Source organism: Danio rerio, chromosome 17 (genome assembly GCF_049306965.1).
Source record: "Danio rerio strain Tuebingen ecotype United States chromosome 17, GRCz12tu, whole genome shotgun sequence".
NCBI lineage: Eukaryota > Metazoa > Chordata > Actinopteri > Cypriniformes > Danionidae > Danio > Danio rerio.
In genome coordinates, this window is record NC_133192.1 from 44,447,881 (window position 1) to 44,473,725 (window position 25,845).

The 25,845-nt window shown below is 33.3% G+C and overlaps 1 protein-coding gene across 3 annotated transcripts in view; it reads left to right on the top strand.

Moving 5' to 3' along the window:
* Positions 1 to 25,845, top strand: part of babam2 (BRISC and BRCA1 A complex member 2) — a 182,510-nt gene that overhangs the window by 55,283 nt on the left and 101,382 nt on the right. For all 3 annotated transcript variants that reach the window (XR_012392716.1, XM_021467158.3, NM_001017777.1), the window contains 1 exon segment: positions 21,560 to 21,754. Coding sequence is in view for 2 of the 3 variants with exons in the window: in XM_021467158.3 (XP_021322833.1) it covers positions 21,560 to 21,754 (195 nt within the window). In the remaining variant the exon portion in view is untranslated.

Below are 25,845 nucleotides of genomic sequence, written 5' to 3' on the forward strand. Positions count from 1 at the left end.
TTAGTTCACCTTTACATTTAAATCTAAAAATGCAATTGCTGTTAGTTTTCGGTTAAATGATCATATTAAGTCTGTCTGAGGTATTGGGTGTGGTTAATATACTTGACAACGTCCTTCCTATTGTTACAGTGATACAGTATGTCAACAAACAGAAATGGCGGCGAGCAGGAGATGTCTGAGGTTGTAATATCTCTTTTGAAATATTTCTGAATGAAATCACTACGTCATTACATCCAATCAGCTCGCAATAGGAAAAAACAAGCCGCGCCCACTGTTTTCTCATTTAATATTCCATTTCTCAAGTAACTGCGTCACAATACAAAAAAAAAAAATAAAATATGGTTGCAGCTTCCTGTTCTTGTATACTTTAAGGACAAAGGAAGTGACCAGGCAGCGAGGGACATCACAGCGTCCTGTCAGTGGAATGACATGCTACATGTCACATTATACAATATCAGACTAAATTGTAGCACAATCAGACAATAGCAGTTAATAAAAAGAAAAATTAAAATAAAAAACCCCCAAGATTGACCCAATTTACCAGTATAAAGTTCAATCAATTGATCTCTCAAGGTTTATTCTATATAGACTTGTTTAGTTCCTTGTCAAATTAAAAGCTTTTAGAGAATAAACAATAAAACAATGCAGCGTCCATCTTTTTAAAAATGATCAATATGGTAAATTAAACACTTCTTTGTCCAGCTTTGCCCACTGGCTATTGCCAAAAAAACTCTCTGGCCAATGCGTTTACCAGCAGTTTCCTGGTCAGTGTGAACGGTGTATTCAGGCAGTGCCAAAACCCAACCCTTCAAGATCTCTATTGTCCATGCTTCATCCTGCCCATGATGCCAAGTGACTTGTAAAAACAGAACTGCCAGTGTAATTGCCAAAAGCAGGCCTAAAATAACTAAGGCAATTCTGGGAGAGCAACAAAATGCTCTTTCCTGGGGATTAATGGGAAATGATGGATCCAAAGGAAGGGGGGAGAGGAAAATAAAAATGAATCCCCAATATAAGAATACACAATGCAGCATTAACACAATGTGCACTTATTGAAATCCTGTACACTAAATCTACTTAAATATAGATTTTACATTTGAATGTTCGAGATTTTTAATTTATCATAACAGACATGTTTTGAGATAAACCTAAAATATATATACAAATGCTGCATGGATATTTTTTTTTACTTACAACTCAAGACATTAATTGGTTTTTGCTTGATTTCTGTAAAATTAGAAGACTAATTTGAGTTGTTGAGTTGAGCTGTTTTGTATTTTTTATCTATTTACTTTTTTGTTATTTTATTTTAATTTAATTAATTAATTTATTTATTTATTTTTTCCACAGGCACTTATCCAAAACACTTGAGCAACTACTCAAAGCGCAGCAAATGCAAATTGAATTGAATTTGGTTGAATTTTTAACCCAGTGGTTGGTTTTGCCCATATTTTACCCAATTTGTTTTTGTGTGTGTGTGTGTGTATTTGTGTTTGTGTGTGGTTAATTATATTATTGTGATCCAATAATAGTGCTGTTTTGGATTTTGCATGTACTGTAGCCTATCAATAGTAAGGTCAAACTATTTTTTTTGGAGGGGGGGTTAAAAAAATAAGTTTAGTTATCTGTACAGACACTCACTGGTTACTTTATTAGGTACACCAGACCAATTGCCCGTTAATGCAAATTTCTAATCTGCCATGGCAGCAACTCAATGCATTAAGACGATCTGCTTCAGTTCAAACTGAGCATCATAATGGGGAAGAAAGGCGATTTAAGTGACTTTGAACGTGGCATGGTTAATAGGGCCAGATGGGCTGATTTGAGTATTTCAGAAACTGATGATCTACTGGGATTTTTACTCACAACCATCTCTAGGTTTCACAGAGAATGGTCCGAAAAAGAGAAAATATCCAGTAAGCGGCAGTTCTGTGGGTACAAATGCCTTGTTGATGCTAGAGGTCAGAGGAGAATGGCCAGACCGGTTCGAGCTGATAGAAAGGCAACAGTAACTCAAATAAGCACTTGCTACAACCAAGGTATGCAGAAGAGCATCTCAGAACACACAACAGTTCGAACTTTGAGGCAGATGGGCTACAGCAGCAGAAAACCACACTAGGTGTCACTCCTGTCTTCTAAAAACAGGAAACTGAGGCTAAAATTTGCACAGGCTCACTGAAATTGGACAATAAAAGATTGGAAAAACATTGCCTTGTCTGATGAGTCTAAATTTCTGCTGTGACATCGCTTTATGACCACAATGTCCTATCTTCTGATGGCTACTTCCAGAAGGATAACGTGCCAGTTCATAAAGCACAAATCATCTCAAACTGGTTTCTTGAACATGACAATGAGTTCACTGTACTCAAATGGCTTTCACAGTCACCAGATCCCAATCTAATAGAGTTTTTTGGGATGAGGTGAAACAGGAGATTCGCATCATGGATGTGCAGCCGACAAATCTGCAGCAACTGCATAATGTTATCTTGTCAATATGGACCAAAATCTGAGGGATATTTTTTGTAACTTGTTGAATCAATGCCACAAAGCATTAAGGCAGTTTCGAAGGCAAAGGGGGTTCAACCCGGTACTAGTTAGGTATACTTTATAAAGTTGCCAGTGAGTGGATTCAGATGGCTGAAATTTTTGCTACTTATTGTAGCAAATATTTAGTTTAGAATTTTTATGTAATTTATATCATTAATAATTATTATATTATATTATATTATATTATATTATATTATATTATATTATATTATATTATATTATATTATATTATATTATATTATATTATATTATATTATATTATATTATACATTTTATGAGTTATAATAAACAATAAAACAGTTGATGATCTAATGTGGTGGATGAAAAATATGGATGGATTTAGTCATTCAAGACCCAATTTTGTATATATTTCGGGCGTCTGGGCTAGTTATATTTATTGATAGTTTGATTGAGTGAGTGAGTAAGTGAGTAAAGATTTGTATTAATGTGAAGAGAACATTCTGGACAGCCAAGTCCCTTTGAACACATGACAAAATCAATTTACTGTGATCTTAAACTTGGCACTATTTAGATTCTCATGAAGAAAACTGAACACTTGCCCAGACTCAAATTAGACGCTAGCTCAGATTAATTTAATACCCAAAATATTTTTTTCCTCTGTATCATTTGCTGCTCAAGTTTGTTGCTGTTTATTGGGGCTGATTGCCAGTGGCTCTAAAATTATAGTAAGGTGCTTAAATATTAGCGGCACCCCAATTTTTTATCTCTGAATTTCAGATGACAGCTTCAAAATTGACGTCTTTCATCAACAAACAAGACAGATTTAGTTTGGAGACAGAAATAAGTAATAAATAGCTCAGCCTCAAGACTTTGTTATGGTGCTCCATTTTTGCACATTTATTTTCTTTTTTGTCCTCATTTTTATTTGCAAACTTTATTTACCGTATTTGCTATGCGCTAGTGGTTCTCAAGGAGGAGATGCTAAGGTATCTTTTTAGCAGTGGTGGGAATAACCGCACTTTAAATAATGGCATTACTTTTTTCAGTAACGAGTACTCAATTGAATTACTGTTTCCATGTTACTACGCCATTGCCGTTACTGACAATAAAATGTGTGTTACTATCATTAAGAACACTAAAGTAGTTTAAATGCTAGCTGTGTCTCTAATAGCCATAGGATCTCTCTTTCTTTGGGGTGTGTGTGTTCAGGGATGGGGCATGACACATAACCAATCAGCTAGGGCTGCACAATTAATCGTATTATTATCACAATAACGATATTTGTGGCCAACAATCAATAATTAAATATGGTCATAATTTTTACAGTATAAAGACCAAGCCGTTATTTTAATGGGTGGAGTTTACGGATTATATGTGCTAATGTGTTTTAACAGATTTAGGGTGTTTTACTGTACTTTACATTTGTCTGTACATTTTTGAATAGTATATATTTAATAGGGAATAATCATAATTTATGTCAGTCTAGTTTAATGCAGAAGCTGGTCTTTTGCGATCTTCCTGTTGACCTTTTTTAATCTGTCTTTGTTTAAAAAAAAATTATAATAAAACTATATATAATATAGTTCTAGTTTTATATATAATTAAATTTAAATAAAATATATATTTTATAAAATGCTGATAATAGAAAATATTAGAATATATATAATATATTATGATATAATATAATATAATATAATATAATATAATATAATATAATATAATATAATATAATATACTACATATAATATACTAAATATAATGTAATATAATATAATATAATATAATATAATATAATATAATATAATATAATATAATATAATATAATATAATATAATATTTGTCAATAAATAAAGGTTTAAATGAGCATTTTATACAAACATTTTAGAGCAAATGTCAGAGAGATGGGCCTCCAAAAATTGATCGTAGAAAGAAGTGGATCCCAAAGTAAGGTTGAGAACCACTGGTTTAAAACACACTCAAATCCCTCATAAAATGATTTTGAATTGTTGGACAATTACAGTATTAGTCATAGAATTGTCTTAAAGATCTAGGACAATAACTTGCTCGACAATAATATCTAGCACACTGTAAATAAAATGTCTTGTGTTCAAAAGGAGACGGAAATGCAAAGAGGTTTGGAACAAAAGTTGAAAAATGATGGCAAAATTTACATTTTGGGGGAATTGTCCCTTAATACATAAAGCTTTTACATAAAAACCCTCAAATAAATCTTGCAGTTTTTCTATCTGTTATTTAAATTCACTTATTTAAATGCTTTTCATTGTCTCATTGTTGGATTTAATACCACAAGGCAAGGTTATTTAAGTAAATGAAAACTAAAATTCAGACTATTATTTAAAAAAATATATTTTAGTTAACTAAAATAAAATAAAAATGTACAATAAATGAAAAACTAAAACTAAGAACAATTCAGAAAAATAAGAATCATTTTAAGAATTAATAAGCACTCATTCTGTGGTGGAAAGTCTGACCCATGACCGTTTATGAAAGTGTCTGTAGATGTGCTTTTCAGTCAAGCTCATGACTACATATACATTATATATACAGAAACATATTTTCCATATAAACATAAAACAAGTTTTGTGAAAAATGTAAACTGGGCATGTTTACCTAAATACTTTATTAATTAATATTAATGATAATATTAATTAATAATATTAAATAATAGTTAATAGTTCACCCATATACATAATCATTCACCCAAAAATAGAAATTCTGTCATCAACTCATGTGGTTTTGAGTTTCTGAACTAATTTTGTTTAGTTAAATAAAAACTAAATTAAAACTAAGTAATAATACTAACAAAACTAATTTAAACTAAGCAGGAAATCACAGCGGGTTTAAAACTATTGCTGAATTATAATAACCTTTCCATGAGGTCAGTTTTCATGTACCTTGCGTAAAGATGAGATATTACAAATTTCTTGTGTATGATTAAAAGAATGCTTTGTCTTGTCATTGCGTAGGACTTGATTTCCAGGCAGACAGGACTCGGGAGTGACTCAGAAAGTGTGTCAATATTGCATCACTGTTACCTGCATTGGACTTTTGTTTTATTATCCGCCATTTTGTGACCAACTTGATTGTACATTGTCTGGAAAAGTGCAAAGTGACAAAGACTCTTCAGAGTCTCTGTGTAAATCCAAACACATTTCCTCTGACACAGCATATTCTTCTTCTTTTTCCTAACTCTCCTCAGGCTGTTCATTGCTTCATCCTAAAACAAACCTAAACAATATCCAACTTGTTTTCCATCGCCCACTCATTACGGGAATGCTGTTGTTTCTGGTAACCGTAGACAGCCCAGGACGATGAGGTCATTGCTGTGTAAGCGTCCTGCCCCTGCCACAGCTTCCTCTGCCGGCAGAAAGGATGAGCCCTTCCCTCTCTCCAACACAATGACATCTTTCTCCTTGCCTAGATTGATCTACAGAAAGACGTACAGATGAGTGGACTAGACAGACAGAGGTCAGACTGGTAGACAAGACCTCGTTTTCATCTTTTCTAAGCATTCCAAGTTCTGCTCCTGCTTTTTCCATTGACGTGGCATCCAAATAGCTGTGACTTTTGGCCCTTCTGGTATCGCAACAGATAGATCTTAAAATAGAGCAATGACTGATAAGAGGCTAATGGAGACTGCTTATGTGTGTGAAACACTGCGGTTATGTCATCATCAGCTGGCTCATACCATTTCTGGCAGGAATTTAGCTGCTAAATGCCTCAGATGTTTGTTTTCTGGGTCATTTTTTTCAACTGAGTATTTGCAAAAAGCATTCGAATGAGTGGTTGAACTGACATGATACTTTTGCAATGTCATTCAGGTTTCCTTTATAAGCAAAGGGTTGTTGGATTTTGGAAACAGATTGTTGTATCATGCCTCCAGTCTTGTAGATGTTTTCCCAATCTTCAGACCTTCGAAGATGCTAGGCCTGTCACAATATTTCTTTTTTGTTGTACAATATATTGCATCAAAATGTATTGCGATAAACAATATTATTGACTTTTTAAGACTATTTTTATGCCACTCTTTATACAGTTTAATGCCAGAATCACAAAGCAAGTACTCTTTTAAAGAATATAAAATATTTGAATCTTAAGATTTGTTTAATTTAATTATAGTCATTTTAACAATTTAACAGTTAGGCATTAGAGTTGTAGCAAATGTTAGGCAAATGGGTAAAAGTGCAAGGTAAATAGTAAGAGAGGCTGCGATATCTGCTGCCATGATCTATTTTCAGTTGTCAGACACTCACATAAAAATATACTTTAGTCATTTATAGTAAATACTGATGTGTTTTTTAGCCATATTGACACCTTTAGTAGGGATGAAGACAGGCCCGGATTGGCTAATCGGGAGGATCGGGAGAATTCCCGGTGGGCCGGTCCGTTTTTTGGCCACGAGGGCCGGTGTCCCTAGCTCCACAATCTATTACTCTCAGCAGTCACACTTTTTAAATATAATTTATTTATTTACTTGACCACAGCCTTCTAATTTATTTTTTTTTACCGCAGCTCTGCTCTTTTTACCTATTTTCTCGTAGCCCCGTGAGCAAGATGCAGCCTGCAGGTTAATGATGATATAACTAGATGAGCCACCCTCTATTGAATAGCTGTTGTGGTACAGTGGTTAGCACGTTAGGTTACGACGCGGCCAACCAGAGTGCGGTCCCCGTCTACGAAGATTTTTTTTTTCATTTTTATTGTTAAGACATATAATACTGTAAGGGTTGTTGAACATCTGTAGTTCTAAAACAGCTGTTTTCTCAAAAAAAAAAAAAAAGACCTGATAGTGTAATTAGAAACTGAATTGGAAATGACCTTATTTTAAGAAGTGTCAGTGGTGAACTGAGGTGGGCCGGTCTAAGGCTTGAAACTCCAGGGCTAAAAAAGAGTCCCACTCCGGCCCTGGATGAAGATGTAGTAAAGCTATAAGCTAAAATGTTGCTAGAATTGTTTTTGGTAACACTTCATAATAACTACACGCTATGAATCATTTATTAAGCATTGGCATTAATGATATTATTCTTTGTTAAGAATTAAAACGCTAGTAAGCCGTTCATAACTGCAGCTACAAATGCTCTATTCTTGACTTAAAACAACATCTGAATGTGCTTAATAATTGTACTTTCATACTTTGTTAATGATTTATTTTTCATTACTAAATTAAGTATTGTTTTTTAAGATGATTCAGAATGAGTTAGTAAATGATTAATAAACTATTTAAATAAGCATTCATGTTATTATTCAGGCGTAAACTAATAGTTAATTTGTATGTTAATAAATGCTTTATTAACTCAACTTCATCCAGTTTTTTAATTAAATCTAATTTGAGGACTAATAATGCTTTATACATCTCTCATAAATGACAAGTAAAGGCTCAGTTAAATTCTAAACAGGAAAAAAAAAAGAAATAAATGACTTTATTCATTTCTGTTCATTTAAAGATACATAAATGAAACTGTATTAAATAAAAAAACAAATCTTTGCAACCTTATCTAAAATAAAATGACTGTACAGTTTAAATATTGCATCCTATTATATTGTTAAATTATTATATTGTTTTTTTAATCCAATTTTTTGTAGCATTTTGACATTCCTGTTATTCAGCAATGTTTAAACTTGACAGTAATTTAACTGTTTAGATAAGATTGCATTGATGTATTGTTCATTTGATACTGAGACTTTAATTGTCATTTATAAGGGATTAATGAAGCATACATAGACTTCACTTTAGATTACGTCACAAAACTATATGAAGTTGAGTTAATAAAGCATTTATTAACATACATAGTAACCATTACTAGATGCATGAATAATAAGATATTCATTCATTCATCCATTTTTTTGTCAGCTTAGTTCCTTTATTAAGCCGGTGTCACCACAGCGGAATGAACCGCCAACCCATCCAGCACATTTTTACACAGCAGATGCCATTCCAGCCACAACCCATCTCTGGAAAAAATAATAAGATATATAAATGTTAATTTCATTATTTTATTAATTATTTACTAACTCATTCTGAATGATCTTAAAAACCTCCAACTACTCTTAAATACAAATGGTTTGTAAATAATGCAATACTTCTTTTAGCAATGAAAAATCAACCAGTCGCAAAGTGTGAAAGTTCAATTATTAAGCACATTATAAATGTGGTTATGAGTCAAGAATAGAGCATTTGTAGCTGCAGTTGTAAACTGCTTACTAACGTTTATTATTGTAGTCAATACTTAATAAATAATGAATTCACTAGATGCTAATGCTTAATAAATGATTTATAGTGTGTAGTTATTATAAAGTGTTACCATATATGTATTGATTGTTGTATTATTGTTTTAATCTTTAAACTGAATGTTAAATATTTAAGCAAATATGTCCTTTCAGGTTTTCAATCGCCTTAAAGGTTTAGATAAATTATTTAAAATATTTAAATTAATTATGTTATTATTGCCATAGAGTCCTTTTTTTCATCCTCAGAGTACAGATTATGGTATTTAGATAAAATGTGAGAGCTCCCTTATCCTCCGTAGACAGCAATAATCCAAAGTCTAAAAAATTATTTAAAACATTCTTAAAACAGATCATTATTTTTGTTTTGATATCATTCAAATGCATCCATTATTCTGATTGAATCACTGAAGGCATGTGGTCTCATTTGAGGATGCTTTTGTTATTTTTTCTGAATTAGCCAAGAATCTTGGGGCCTATGGAGGATAAGGGAGCTCTCGGATTTTGCCTACAATATAATAAATAAGACAAAGACAAACCAAGGTCTCAGGGATTTTGAAACAACATGAACTTTTATTAATCTAGATATCATTTTTGAGAAAACTAACTATTTAAAGACGAGTCTCTACCGAGTCACATTAAAGCAAAATTACTCTGTATGAGATTTCACTTTATTGTGAGTTACTCCGTGTGTTGCAAATCCCAGACTGGACATTGTTAGCACCATGCTGCTCCACTAGTAGAATTCTAAGCATTGTGTTTTCTGAGGGTATGGACCAAGCACGAACACCACTACCTGTCACAGTAGGATCCACAAGATTCAGTTACTACAGCAGGAGTGGGAAATAAACATCTTTTTCTGTTGCAGTGAGTTTTTTTAGTTTGTTGTTGCGTGCATTTGTGATATACAGTAGGTGTCATTTCACACACAAACTTGACAACAACCTACTAAATTAAAATACCCCCCCCCCACACACACACACACACACACACGAGTGATAAGGTACGATACGCTACTGGTCACCTTACAGTCTCCGATATGTTACCAGTTACAGAAAAAAAAAAAACTACACACAGCATACATTTAGTCCTTATTTGGGTTCAAAAACAACACGCAACATATAGCCCAAAGTCAGTGCAAACCTGTCATCTGTATTTTTAATCTTCACCAGCTCATGTAACCTCTTGTTAGAAAGCAAATCTGTCATTTCAAGTTCATAATAGTCCAAAAGGTGATGATAATAGTTAAACATGGCAGTTTGTTTGTGTTTTTGGTTGCTGAAAGAATCATTTGCTCCTTTGTTTTTTTTTTGGCTTTTTTTTTGTTTTTGTTTTGTTGCGACTCACTCTCGCGTTTGTCCATTTCTGAAAACATTGGATGCCAGAAGTGCTTCAATAATCAAGTGCTCATTATTATTATCAGCTCAAGAAGTTCATTATTACAAATATAGATGCGCACATAAGCGAACGCGAAATGAAACTGCTCATAAAATGAAACTGCTCGCTTTTTTAGATGACCTATTAAAACCAAAACAGGACATGGCAGGTTTTGTTCTTCTTGGCTTTGTGACTGTACATCAAGATGACAACAAGGTTTGTGTAAGCTCGGGTCAACCATAGCTCATAATTATATGCATATACTACTACAATGTAATGTCTCGGCTGTGTATTTAAAAATTACGTTTTTTATTTATTTTTTTTGGCTGTGTGTATGCACAAGTGACGTTTCTCTGTAAACCAATAGCATTCAGCTGTGCGTCTAGCTCCGCCTTTTGGTACCCTTTTATTGTGCTTGGTACCCTTTACATAAAAAGTGGTACGATATGGTTTGTTTTTTGGTACCTTTTGATAGTGAAAATGGCCATAAAAGGGGACCGAACCGGGCCATGCTTTCTAGCCAGTACCTCACTTGAAATTGTGCATTTAGTGTAGAATTTACAGCACTAGATACTGAAAAAATAGCTTACATGTATATTATGGGTATAAATCAAACTGAAAAAAATGCTGTTTGTTCAAACTGAGCTGAAATAACAAAATTCTTGAGATTGAGACTTAGTTGCAACTTAATTGTTTTATGTTCAATCTACTTAAATTTATTAAGTTAACTTATTATTGTGAAGGACACAAATATAAACATAATCTATAAATTAATTTAGACCTTCTAAATCTAAAATGGATTAAATTTCACATGGTAATCAACACATTTGTTATGCACCCAAATCCACCCTGTATTATGATTATAATGAATAATGGCTGTCTAATAGCGGTTTCACACATTTTACTCCCTAATGAGGGGAGTGATGCTGGCCAGTGATGTCATCCATTACTAAAGTCTAAAGAGATTATCCAGAAACCACTCCTTGTATGTTGAAAGGTTGATTTTCTCATGACCCCCTGATCCATTTCTGTAATAGTGAACTGAAATGTGTTCAGGTCATTCTTACAAAGATGGAAATGGCTGTTCATCTAATCAAGCAAGACATGGTTAGAAAGTTATATCATACAAGGTTTTATTTTTAGAACAATACTATTTTTATGTCTTTGAAAAAAAAGTAGGTACAGACAAGATATAAATTAGGTGAGAAAAAGAACTAGGACTAGGATTTTCAGAGTAATCTTGGAGCAATGCCCTAAGCAGAGTGAACGGTAGCACTTCTTGGGCTCGACTGAGTTTAGTATTTAAATGTAAATTTAAAGTGTTACATCGAATACATTTACAGAAGTAGATCATGGATAACCTCTTTTAACCTAGTGAATGTGCCCTAAGCTTACTCATTACTGGTCAACCAAATTCGATATATTGTCTAAAGTGTCTGAAGTACAGATTAAGCCATGTGCAGAGTTTTGCGTTGTTTGGCATTCCCCCTGATAAACTGAGTCTGACTTAAAGACAACAAAATATCATTGCCTTTGCATCTTTACTGGCTCGCAGACAAATTTTATTGCACTGAAAATCTTTAAATCCACCTAAAGCATCACACTGGCTTCAAGATCTGATGTTTTGTCTACACTTTAGTGTAAAGATTTTAAATTAGAGGTTTTAGCAAAATCTCATATGCTTTGTATAAACCTGCATTATGGGTTTAAAGAAAATATGAATGATAAATGATCTTAAATGAAACAAAAACATTTAAAGAGATAGTATAAGTATATTATTTCACTCACCTGGGGAATGGAGGCCACTTGAATGGTTTGTGAGCTCAATTAAGTGCACACAGCATGCTATAGTATCTGATAATTGTAAGAAATTATTCCAAAAAGCAATTGACAGTGTAAAGCCACATAAAACAAAACAAAAATATGATGTATATGGTAAGTTCAGCAGCTAATCAGCCGGAATCAGCTGAGGTGACTGCGACCATCGAGACCTAGCTGTCACTTAAGTGGTTACGTCCATAGTAATGCAGGCAGTTTTGCAGTTGTCATGAAGGGTAATGCGAAAACAAAATCGTGCTTTGTAGCAGGCTGTTTACGCCATTTTTTCTGCTGTAAAGTTGGCCATTTTAACAGTGGGCTCATTAGAAACCTGCTCTATTATGGAGCCAGGATTAGCAGAATATTGATGAATTGCAGTTTCAGTTACTTCTGTATTGGCTTCACAAGGAAAAGTGCTTGCTTTATTAACAAATGTTTTATGTAAAAATTTTATTTAGTTATCGTGGAATACAACCATAGATAGTGACATGAATTATTCACTCAGCCTTCCGATTAAATCACAGAATACTGAAATCCATTGAAATTGTGGATTGATGTCCATTGATATTCATTGAAATGTGGATTTGTTTGAAAAGAAAACTGAGTGCCCTAGAAATAAACATATTTCAAGTTGACTAAATAGATTTTTGGGTAACATTTTCAACACAACTGTAGGTTTTCAAGCATGCTGAAAAAAAAGAAAGTTCACTGTTTGTGTAATCTAATGATCAGTTTCAATTTTATTATTTATAATATTTAGATTTCATATCGACTGTAAGAGGACACTTGTATTTATTTTACTACATTAATTTTTTATTAAATTTATTAATTTTCTTTTATGTTTATTATATTTATTTTATTATTGCTTTTTTCACTAATGAAACCCCATTAATCTTTAACTATTGCTAATGACAGATAAAAAAAGGGGATTCAGGAAAAGTTTCAAATTATTTAGCTGTTTTGAAAGACACATTTAAATAATCTGAAGGACACGAACCCTCTTTCATCATCTCTTATTGTGCCTTTCCATTTCCCCCCTTTTTCCATCAACTGCAAGAAGACAATTTGATTTGATCCAAGAAATGTAACAAGCTCAGCTGTATGCTGTGGATTGTGCTGTTAATAAGTTGCGTAATGTGTGCCTCAGTGGACAGACGGCATGCTCTGTCCCCTCTCCTCTCTTCTGCTCCTACGTGACTCAGTCAGGCTCATAAATTGAGTGATTCACGGGAGCGATGAAAATCAGGACAAAATTGTATTGTCATCATTAAAAAATCCAAGACAGCGTGTGACAAAATCATTTAAATGCAGCCTTTGCTACACATTCAAACACAGCTGTGTAAAATTCATTTAAATGCAGTCTACCTTTAGTGATGACAGAAATACTTGTCTAATTTTGAACCCTTGATAAAGAGCCATTCTTTAAACATGCCATTGCAACATGGCACGTTTAAACCGCATTGATTTAGTATGTTAAATTGTACTGTATATACTGCATAACATTTTTCAGAAATGGTTTCATCTGTTAAATTTATTACCCCATAAAATACACTTAAAATCAGAAGGCCTTAATTGACCATATTTGGAATGGTCGTGAATATTAGAGAGGTTTATTTTTTTGCTTGGAGTGAGTGAGCTATCTAATATAAACCACTAGAGAAACCTATTTTGCACCCGAGTTGTGTTGTGGAAGAAACATAGTCTTCATTATATTTAAACTCGACAACAGAAATGTATTATGATGTATTTTGAAGCTATAATGTAAATATAAACACAGCCTATAATTAATATCAACCTACATTAACAGATGACGTTCAATGAAGTATATTGCCATTCTTTCGCTTTAAAATAATGACAGTGAGAGCTGAGGGCTGTTTTGATGCTTAAACATGCATTAAATACAATACTTAGCAGTCTACATGTGTTTGTTGTCGTATTACAAACATAGCAGTCAACTGTCACTATACTTGAGAAATTAACAAAAAGATACTACTAAACAGACCTTATACCTATTTTTAATCTGTATATCCAGCATTTTGCATCTTGATGCGCATGTGAACTAATGGCTTGTGGAGTCATTGCATAGCAACACAGAAAAATCTGGTGTGGCCCTATTTTCAAAATAAAAGTGCCACATTCATAGTAAATTTAATATAAACTTAAAAATAAGGGAGGAAAATTATGATTGTTGTAATCTCACTGGTATACTCTCACCAATCAATTGCTCCCTGGGGCATGCATGTTACTGATCCTGTGTGCAACATATAAGACATATAAGTTGCACATTTATACTTTGTATTTTGAATTTATTTGCTGGATTTGCACATTTTTGAATTTTGTTTAGAATTTACAAATTGGATTTGCACATTTATGACTTGTGTTTTATATTTATGAATTCGATTTGCAAATTTCTGAATTGTGTTTTGAATTTACAATTTGGGTTTTGAATTTATTAATTCGATTTGCATGTTTATGAATATGTTCAAAAATCTACAAATTAAATTTTGTAAATGTGAATTGTGAATTGTAAATGTATTATTTTTAAGACTGATCTGGCTCCATAGGCTGCCCCTAGCAGTCAACTAATCAAAAATCGATCAGGACATGCTTGGTCAGCTAAGTTCTGGTTGGTCAGATAGTCATGGGAAAAAAGAATACACAACAAATAAACTGTGTGTGCGCTGCAAATGTGCAAGGTGAATGCATGTGTTTTCATGCTCTCCGCTGAGAGATTTTCTCATTTTAAAAGCTTTGACAATTGCAGAAATGCTCTCAGCTAAGAATTTTTAGTGCTCTAGTTTCTGCAGTGCATAAAATACTTTGGTGGACATGTGGAAGCCCTCAGTGAGATTTCATTAAGCAGATCTGGCAAATCCACCTCCTAATATAAAATGTTGGAAGGAAATCGAAAGTCATTTCATCACTCCATCGGATCGCATTGTGAAACGTGTAGACAAACTTGTGTTGCTTTCAGTTATAATTTTATTCTAGTTTATAATAGGTAAAATAGTTTATTTATTTATGTATTTGACTCATATTTGACAAATATGTAATAGCTATAAGGGACGACTATTTTCACTATTTTATTTACATTGTTTTCATGTGACTTTCCCCATAGGTCTATAGTTTATCAAAGTTTTATTTAATGATATATTTATTTGTTTTATTTTCTCTGCCCGATGCATGGCTTTGTTTTTAGCAAGTTCACAAGTTGTAATTGGTCTAATTGTTAACTTTTTATTTTATTAATAAATTATACATATTTAACAAAGTTCCTTGCTATTTTCCCATTGACGCATTCTTAATCATATCTTTTTTTGTTGGCTTTTTATGCATGAGCAAGTACTTAATGTCAATTTACTATTGAAATTAATGTTGAAATGTAGAAAAAAAAGTTATATAAAAAAACATAAAAAAAAAAAATCAATGATATCCTTTCTCAGCTCAAACCAGTTCCCCCATATATGCTTAGCTAAGTCTTATTAATTAAATTTGAGTTGATTAATGACTTCAATGAACGATTAGCAAATCCACCTCCTAATATAAAATGTTAGGACGGAAATCGAAAGTCTGGCATCATTCCATCACGCCGTCGTATCGCATTGTGAAACGTGTAGACAAACTATTGTTGCTTTTAGTTATAACTGTATTCTAGTGTATAATAGTAAAAATAGTTTATTTATTTGTTACATTTTACTTATATTACATATTCGACTTATATTTGACAAATATGTAATAGCTATAAGGGACGACTATTTACACTATTTTATTTACATTGTTTTCATGTGACTTTCCCCATAGGTCTATAGTTTATCAAAGTTGTATTTAATGATATATTTATTTGTTTTATTTTCTCTGCCAGATGCTTGGTTTTGTTCTTAGCAAGTTCACAAGTTGTAATTGGTCTAATTGTTAAAAATTTATTTTATTAATAAATTATGAATATTTACCAAAGCTCCATGCCATTTTCCCATTGACACATTCATAATCATATCTTTTTTTTTTGTTGCCGTTTTATGCGTGACCAAGTACTTAATGTCAATTTACTATTAAAATTAATATTGAAACGTAAAAAGAAAATTACAAATGATATGCTTTCTCAGCCCTTAACTCAAACCATTTCCCCCATATTTGCTTAACTAAGTCTAATTAACTTAAGTTTAGTTGATTAAAGAATTCAATAAACGATTTTTGGTTGATAATTGGTATGATAATATTGGTTGAGGCGTAGCAGTGGCGCAGTAGGTAGTGTTGTAGCTAGAAGATCGCTTCGTCGCTGGTTCGAACCTCGGCTTGGTTGGCATTTTTGAGGAGTTTGCATGTTCTCCCTGCGTTTGCGTGGGTTTCCTCTGGGTGCTTCGGTTTCCACCACAGTCCAAAGACATGAATTGGGTAGGCTAAATTGTCCAAAGTGTATGAGGGTGACAGGCCCAGATGACAGGCTGCCCGGAATGTTTAAAAAAAAGTTGTTATCATATGGACAAGTCTAAAATGGCTTGTTCCAAAGAGCCGACCCCGCAACCATACGGGACTAAGGCCAAAGAAGAAGAAGAAGAAATGATTATTGGTTGACTAAGAAAATCATCATACAAGGACAGCATTAGTGTTTTGGCTGCTGAACTCCTGATGATGTGGATGCTCATGCAAGTCCAGCTGACGTAAAACGTGACCTAAAGTGCATGCAAATCCTGAGGGCATGCTAATGAATAGCCCTGTGAGCAACGCAACAGTCTGTATTGTCTTCTGATAAACCTGTTTTCCATTGGGGTTTTACACTCACAGAATTTGCATAAGATTGAGGTAACAGTGGTGTTCGAGGATTACGGTATGACCATTTAACATGCTAAACTTTTATCATTGGACTATACTTAGATATACCCAGAATTCACCCTTAAATGTGATATACATGCAGTTGTTGTTTACAAAAATTTGTATTTTGCATTTTATGTTCAGTCAGTGTCACTAAGACTTAATTTTATCTTGCATATCTATCATGCACAAGTGAGCAATTGAGCCTCGGAGACAGAACTGGCTGTTGGGTAGAATTAGGCCAGTGAAAAGAATGGTGGAACACTTTGTGAAAAGGTGGCAATTTGGTTTTTACCCCCATCGCTCTGGATTTGCATACCTGTACACTGCTCCAGTCAGGGAAGCTCATGCAAATTGGGATCACCTATGCAAATGAGGTCAGCCTGTAGGAGGATACGAGGAAAGGCAAGTAGACCGTGTTGGCATGCAGGCCTTTTTTTTCCCACTCACGCAGCCCGCAAGAACACAGCAATGCAAACTCTGCAATGGGCATACACCCACTCAGCTCACTTCTTTCCCTAATAGCAGAGTATTTGCAGCAAGAGAGATGCTGGAAATAGCTTGTGCTTGGTTACCATCTGAACCTTTCTAAAATCTTGCTTTCCTACCAAACCATTGATCCTTGCATGTATTAAACATATGGCGTAGACTCAAGGTCTGTCTTATCTAGTACAGTGATTCTCTTTTTTAGTGGCTTAGATTCCCATGGTTTAAAGTGATGTATGCAAACTATATAGTATACTCTGAGCAGGGAGACATCAAGTCAGCGCAGTCGTCCCTCCATAGTAAAAAGGAAGATTTTGTGTCTGCCGGTTTGTTTACTTGCGGGAGTTCCATTGGCATTTCCCCGCACATGAATTCTGACCAATCGATAAGCAGTTTAGGAACTATGTTCAACAACATCTGGCTAATGATGAGTGATGTGCATTTTGTCAGATGACTGCATTTTGGTTCTTTTCATCTGGTTCAATCGTGGTGTGAAAACAAACCAAAGACGGCAGAAAATGCTACAATGTATCATTTATTGCCCTTGGTCTGGGCCAAATAAAGCAAACTACAGATGTAAAAGCACCCTAGGAAAGTTGGAATAATTAGTCAAGTTATTTTATAACTGGTCTGTTGTGTAGACAATCAAAAATATACAGTAAATATTTCTTAAGGAGGCGTTTTACTGACCTTGGTTAAATTTGGTTAAAATTGGTTATTTATTTATTTTTTATTGAAAACTGATTTTATTCAAGAAATAAAGAAATAAGACGTAATGTGACTTCATTACTTGAATGTTGAAAATGTTGTATCCTACAATACAAAGTTACTTGTCAAATAAATTAACATGGAAGATTATTTAGAGTTTAAATTATTTTATTAGCTTGTTTGTGAAGACTGCAGAGTGATGCATAAAAAATGACTTTGGATAATTGTTTAAGTAGTTTGTGATATATGTTTAAGTGTGCACCCTAATAGCAGGGCTGGCCCTGTACATTTTGGGGCCCTAAGCAGAATTGTTTTGGGGCCCTACCTTGCTCTAAATAGTGGAGTATTGCCATTGCAAACCGGCCCACTATGATTTTATTGCTTTTACTTAACCGTCTGAATGATTTGGACATTTTAAAACAGCTCTGTTTTTGTCAACTGCCAGCTTCAAAAACGAGGAATTAAATAATCTTAATAAAGGGACTAGTGATTCCTACTTTGTATCTCTCTGGAGTATTAAAATATATATTTATTTTATTTATTTCATTTTGATAATATAAAAGTTTCTAGGTTGATTTTTTTTTTGTTTGTTTGTTTTTATAAATTCCAAAAGCAAAACCCTGCAATGAAATGACACTGAACAAAATTTTTTAAATGCATTACTGAGTTAATAAAATTTACATTCTTTGTTCTTCAAAAACTCAACAAAAAAAAAGATTAATATCAATGCAAAGATTGATCCATAAATAATAAAATCAATAGGCAAAAAAAAATAAACAAGAAAAATATTAAAATAAATAATAATAAAATACTTTATTACTCCTTTTAGTCTCCTTCCCTGCTCCTTACATTTGAAATGCAGGGCCCAGGGCTGCTTATATTAAACTGAGTAATTCAACTAAGACATAACTGTTATAAATATGTCTCAGGAAAAATATTACCAGTGTGCGAAATATATCAGTGAAAGACAATTCAGTATTGTATTTCAGTAAAATGCATTTTAGATGAAGAAAACAGGTTAAATATAAAAAAGTTCAATATTTCATATAAGTAGTCGGCGTTTATTAATCTGCAATTACCTATTAGATGAGGTCTTTAACATCATCATTAGCACTTTTTAGCAACGATGCTAAAAATTAGGGGTGTGAACCTACACTGGTTCAGTTACAATTATCATGCCATCGATTCGGTTCAATTTAATATCTCTGTGCATCAACGATATGTATGCTTTCCATATGTAATAGGATTTTTTTATCACAAAAATTTTTTTTTATTAAAATCAAAAAATATATATTTATAAGTACGTGCTATTTATAATACAATTTTGTCCTTTAATAGAGGCAGTAAAATATATGAACTGTACCTTTAATTTGACATGTTTAAAGAAAACACATTTTGTATGTATCAAACAAAACTCCAATACATGAACAGAATAACATGAGCATTCATAGCAAATAAACGAATGTAAATATGATCCCGCTTGCTTTTTAAGCGCTGTCAAAGGAGGTCTTACACCCCAATGATTGGTTATTTTTTTCACACGCTCACCAGAAAGGGCTGTAATTGGCTTTAGAAATGAAAGCGCTTTTCACCGATGAGTAACGCGGGAAGGACAGCTGTGGTTACAGTCTATATGCGCATAATACGCGATTATCACAGGTAATCCGTAATAGAGTGGACAAATCTCGCAACTCAGGCACGCTCATGTCTGGATCCACAAGTATCGCTTTAACAGCCAAGAGGAAAGGAAAAGTTACCTCACAAACACACCAGCGGGTCAAATGTCCAGGGAGAGATAGAGAGATAGAGATAGAGAGAGAGAGAGAGATAGAGAGAGAGAAAGAGAGAGAGAGAAAGAGAGAGAGAGAGAGGTAAGATGGAGTTTTACAGCATTTCTCCCTAGTAGTGAAATAGCAGCTTATGTGCTGTGCCTTCCTCAGTGTTAATGAAAAACTTTCCAGAAAACTCACAAGCAGCTAAACTGTGTATAATTGTCCACCATTCTACTGCGACATCGCACATAGGAGATAAATGACATCAGTACGTAATAACCGGTTATGATTATTACTGAACCGATATCAAATTGTCTCCATCTGCATCGCGGTGCACTGTAGAAACAATTATTTTGACACCCCTACTAAAAATGATTTTGTGCTCGTCTCTTCTCGTGATCATTTTTTCCCTCAGCTTTTCGCCTGAAGAATAACGTTTCTTTTTATTTTTGTGGTCCAATTACCAAAATAAATCAAGTTTTTAAATGGGGCAGGCATTGAAGCAAAGTCCATGGCGGCTGTGTCTGTTCATGGATTCGCGTTCTTGTGGCGACCTGTCGGTGTTGCTGGTTACCTTGGAAGAACAAACTCGAACCAAGAGAACACAGAACCCATATGAGAAATCAGATCCTGCAAGCTTCCTGTTGATCACATGACCTTCAAATGTAAACAATTTAAACTTAAATAAAATTGTGATTTTATTTTATTTTTTTCTTTTAAGTGAAAGCAAAGAGCATAGATTCACCAGGAGGCGACACTCTAGTGCAATTTGGGAAACAGCCACTACAAACTCCAGTAGATTTATTAGTATTGAACGACTTATTTGCACTTATTGAGTGACGTGACTTGAAAATCCCATTTTCGATCCTTAGTAAACAACATGTCGAGAAATAATTCTAAAAAAATCAGCTGATATTACCGAGGAAGTAAGCAACACGTAGAGTGGTGACGGCGCCATGTCGGACCAGGGAGATATCAGAGAACTCCTCGGCGGTATTAGATCTGAGGTAGCCGCGCTCAGAGTGAAAATCCTTGCTGAGCCTAAATCATCTATCTCCACGGTACAAAAAGCACTATTAGAGCAAGAACAGAAACTGGAGGATGTTTAAGAAACCCTTTCCGACATTGCTGGCCACGTTACTGCCCTGGAATCTACGTGCTCAGTGCTGTTGAAAGAAAATGAAAAATTGAAGGCCAAACTGGATGACTTGGAGAACAGATCCAGGAGGAACAACATACGTGTGATTGCCATTCCCGAAGGCACCAAGAGCACACATCCGTCTGCATTTATTGAAACTATGTTACTCAAAGTTTTTGGAGAGCAAAACTTTACCAGAAAACCAGAGGTGGATAGAGCTCATCGTTCGGCACCCCCGCCGAAACCTAATCAAGCTCCCAGGCCCTTCATCGTGCGAATGCATCACTACCAATCGATGAAGATAATTGTAAAATGCAAATAAAAACGATTTCAGCAAGGAAGCAGCTCACACCACTAGCAGGTTGTGGGGGCCACTTAGTTCTTTTATAGGGAAGGCCCTATAACCGAATATTAGTTCATTTCTGATATTTTTAAATAATCATTATGCAACAATTATATTTTATTAACAAATTTAAATAAAGGGGGTTTTGTATTGCTATTTTTAACCATTTTCTTTCGAGGAATTAATATTCACTTGGTCGGTTTGTGTAGCATATATGTGTTTTTTTTTATACAAGTGGGTTGAAATTCATATTAGATGTTTCTGTTTTCCCCCGTCAACTTTTTTTTTCTCTTATTTTATGAGATAAATAGCTGACTCCCACTCTTTTTCTTTCTTTTTTTCCTTCTCTGGCAGAACTTGGTTTCATGGGACTCGGGTAAACCGGAGTGTCTCCTGCTGCTGGTGAAGGAGATGCTGCAGCAGTACCATCAGTACCAGTGCCAGCGGCTGCGAGACAGTTCCCGTCTGCTCTTTGAATACGACAGCCTGCTCGAAGACCCAAACTATGGACGTAATATGGAGATCTATGCTGGACGCAAGAACAGCTGGGTACCAGTCCTGCATCACACGTACATTTACAAAAAAAAAAAATCATCATTTGATCTCATTAAAGGGATAGTTCACCCAAAATGACAATTTAATCACTACTCAGTAATTTCAAACCTTCATAAGTTTCTTTCTTCTGTTGAACTCAAAAGAAGATATTTTGAAGAAAGATGAAAAACAATGACTTCCGTAGTAGAAAAAACAACTTAACTACTTCTACTAAACAACAGCTACTACTAATAACTACTCACTATTAACTACTAACTACTATTTCTTCAAAATATCTTAATTTTGTTCAACACAAGAAAGAAGCTCCTAAAGATTTAATACAAGTAAAGGGTAAGTAAATAATGACAATTAGCATTTTTGGGTGAACTATCCCTTTAAATTAACAAATATACAATTGATGATTTTTTTATTTAATTAAACATAATAAAATATAATAGCAGATACTTCATATAACTCCACTTCAAGTTAGCTGTTTTAATACAATTTTTTTAAATAATTGAACAAAATGGCAATTATTTATGTGCAATTTTTTCGTTATCGGCACTGATTTACTTAGCTGACATTTTTATACCTTGCTACAGGGAGTTTTCTTACAGCAGTGTGCTATCTGCTGTTAAATGGATATTTCACCCACAAATGAAAATGTGCTCAATGTTTACTCTCCTTCCAAACCTTTATGAACCAAACACAGAAGAAGATATTTTGATATTTTGAAAGAGGCGAAAAACAGTAACCATTGACTTGTATTGTAGGAAAAACCAATGGAATTCAGTGGTAACAGGTTTCTGGCTTTTTTCGAAATATCTTTTTTGGAAAGTCAAATGATGTCTAACAGGTTTGTAACTAGTGGGTAAATGTTGACAGATGAAAGAATGATCCGTTTTGGGTGAACTCTTTAAAACACAAATAATAATTTTTGGGCTTCACAATTCACATTTACACAATTCATGATTGCGCAAGTCCAATTCGTCAATTTAAAACAATTCATAAAGGCACAAATCCAATTTGTAAATTCATAATCCAATTGAATTAGATTTCCAATTAGAAATACTAAAATCCTATTCCAATTCAATTCCTAATCCAATTCATAAATTCAAAACACAATTAATAAATGCGCCAATCCAGTTTATAAAATCAAAACACAATTCATAAATGCGCAATTCCAATTCGTAAATTCAAAACACAATTCATAAATGTTCAAAATCAATTGGTAAATTCAAAACACAATTCATAAATGCGCAAATCCAATTGCTAAATTCAAAACAGTTCGTAAATTCATAACACAGAAATGTGCAAATCCAATTCATGAATTAAAAACACAATTTATAAATGTGCAAATCTAATTTGTAAATTCAGAACACAATTCATAAATGGCCAAATCCAGTTCATAAATTCAAAACACAATTAATAAATGGCCAAATCCAGTTCGTAAATTCAAAACACAATTCATTAATGGCCAAATCCAGTTAGTAAATTCAAAACACAATTAATAAATGCGCAAATCCAGTTCATAAATTCAAATCACAATTAATAAATACGCAAATCCAGTTCATAAATTCAAATCACAGTTCGTAAATTCACGACACAATTCATAAATACGCAAATCCAATTTGTAAGTTCAAAACACAGTTCATAAATGTAGGACACAATTTATAAATACGCATATCCCTAAATTCAAAACACAATTCAGAAATGTGCAAATCTGATTTTCTAATTCAAAACACAAGTCTTAAATGCGCAAATCCAATTCATAAATTCAAACACATTTTAGAAATACGCAAATTCAGTTTGTGAATTTAAAACACAATTCATAAATATGCAAATTCAATTCGGAAATTCAAAACGCAATTCATTAATATGCAAATCCAGTTTGTAAATTCAAAACACAGTTCATAAATGTGCAAATACAGTTCGTAAAATCAAAACACAATTCATTAACAAGTAAATCCAATTTGTTAATTCAAAACACGATTCATAAATACGCAAACACAATTCGTAAATTTAACACAATTCAGAAATGTACACATCCTAATCATTTGGGGAAATATTTTTGATAAATTGTTTTGAATTTACGAATTGGATTTGTGTACTTTGAATTGTTTTGAATTTACAAGTTGGATTTTGTAAATGTGAATTGTGCTGTGTATGTATGAGCGTTATTTTTGTAAATGTATTGTTTTTAAGACTGATCTCCTTAGAATATCAATGTCAGATGACACACAGGGCACAGAAAATAGACTAGTCAAAACTAAATGCACACACAGTTGGACACAGAAAGTTTTATAATGTGGTTGTGTTTTTGGGAAGAGTGCAGTATGTTGGGCTGTGGGCATGAGTGTGTTGCTTCATACTGCAGGCTTCAGTCTTTAAAGGGATGTGGTCTGTGGGATAACAGTCTGATTAGGAAACATTTGAGTAATCTTCATCTGTAAATGATGTAACATACATATATTATATAAAGGTAAACAAGTTGTGATAAAGCAAAGTACATTTAAAATTTGTACATTTCTATATACTTTAGAAAGCAATCAAAGAGAATTTAAAGAGAGCTATATTATTGGAATAATTTCCATTTAATAATTTTCTTTTACTCACCCTTAGCTTGTTCAGAACCAGTTTGAGTTTTGTTGAACACAAAAGAAGATGTTTTGAACAATGTTGGAAATCTGTAATCATCCATATATATATATATATATATATATATATATATATATATATATATATATATATATATATATATATATATATATATATATATATATATATATATATATATATATATATATATCATGTTGGTTTGCTGAATGTTCTGTATTTTTATATTTATTATTATTTTTGTTTGTATAAGTTAATTTGTGTTCAACTTGTTTACAGAAAGGTAAGGTCATTTCATTTGTGTTTACTAATTGCTCTAGATTAAAAATGAGTGTTTCAGTTCTGAATCTTTAAAAATTAATTTGATTATATATATATATATATATATATATATATATATATATATATATATATTTTTTTTTTTTTTTTATGTGTTACAGAACAAATTTTGCAAACTTGTTAATGAGTAAATGATGGCAGAATAGTCATTTTCTGGTGAACTATCCCTTTTAAGCACAGGTGTCAAACAGTTTAGTCCCAACCCCAATTAAACAAAATGTAATCCAGGTAAGAGTGTTGGAGCAGGGTTGTCACCCCTGCTTTAAGGGGACTTTTTAATACAGTCAAGCCCGAATTTATTCATACTTCTGGCAAAATCTGACTTAAAGTAACTTTTATTCAGCCAGCAAGTTGTTTTTGACCGGAAAGTTGTCTTTGTAAGTGGAAAAACGATGCACTAGCGAGAAAATTGTTTAACACCATCTGCGCGAGGATAAGGAGCCTTCTCCATTCAACCTGTTTATTTTCTCTTTACTTTACATTTACTCTTTACTTTACTCCTTTACTTTCGTGGTCTTTAGCCTCCTTGTTAGAGCAAACGACTCCCATGCGGAAGGTCGCCGGTTCGATCTCAGCTCGGAGCGGGTTGGGTGGTGTAGGACTAGTGGGCCTACATACAGCAATTCGCAAGTTTCTTTACAAATGAAAAAGAATTAAAGCAATAAAATATTTCAAAAAATATTATTTTCTATATAAATATAAAAACTACTACCTTCATGCTTTCTTCATCTCAGGGTGCTTTTTCAGTTTATTCATGACAGTTTTGCTTTTGTATAATGTTAATATTATTAGGAGTAGTATTTATTATATGCAAATATAACATTTGTTTTATGAAAAACAAGCTTATATTTGTCCACCTCTCAGGTTTTGGACCATATGGGGCACAACATGTGTAACTCACAACATGTTATTATTGTTCATTTATTTGTTTGCTGGAAATTTTAAACAAATCTGGTGCTTAATAAGCAAAATTAATTATGTTGGCTAAAGGATGTCTGTGCGTTCAACATGTGTCCTTATCCAAGAAAGAGATTGAAAGTGAAAGATAGTCTGCAGATGATCTGTTTAACTGTTTTCTCGCTAGTAAAGCACTCAATTTTTCCACTTACAAAGTCTGTCATGTGAATACCAAATGCGCTATGACATCGCAA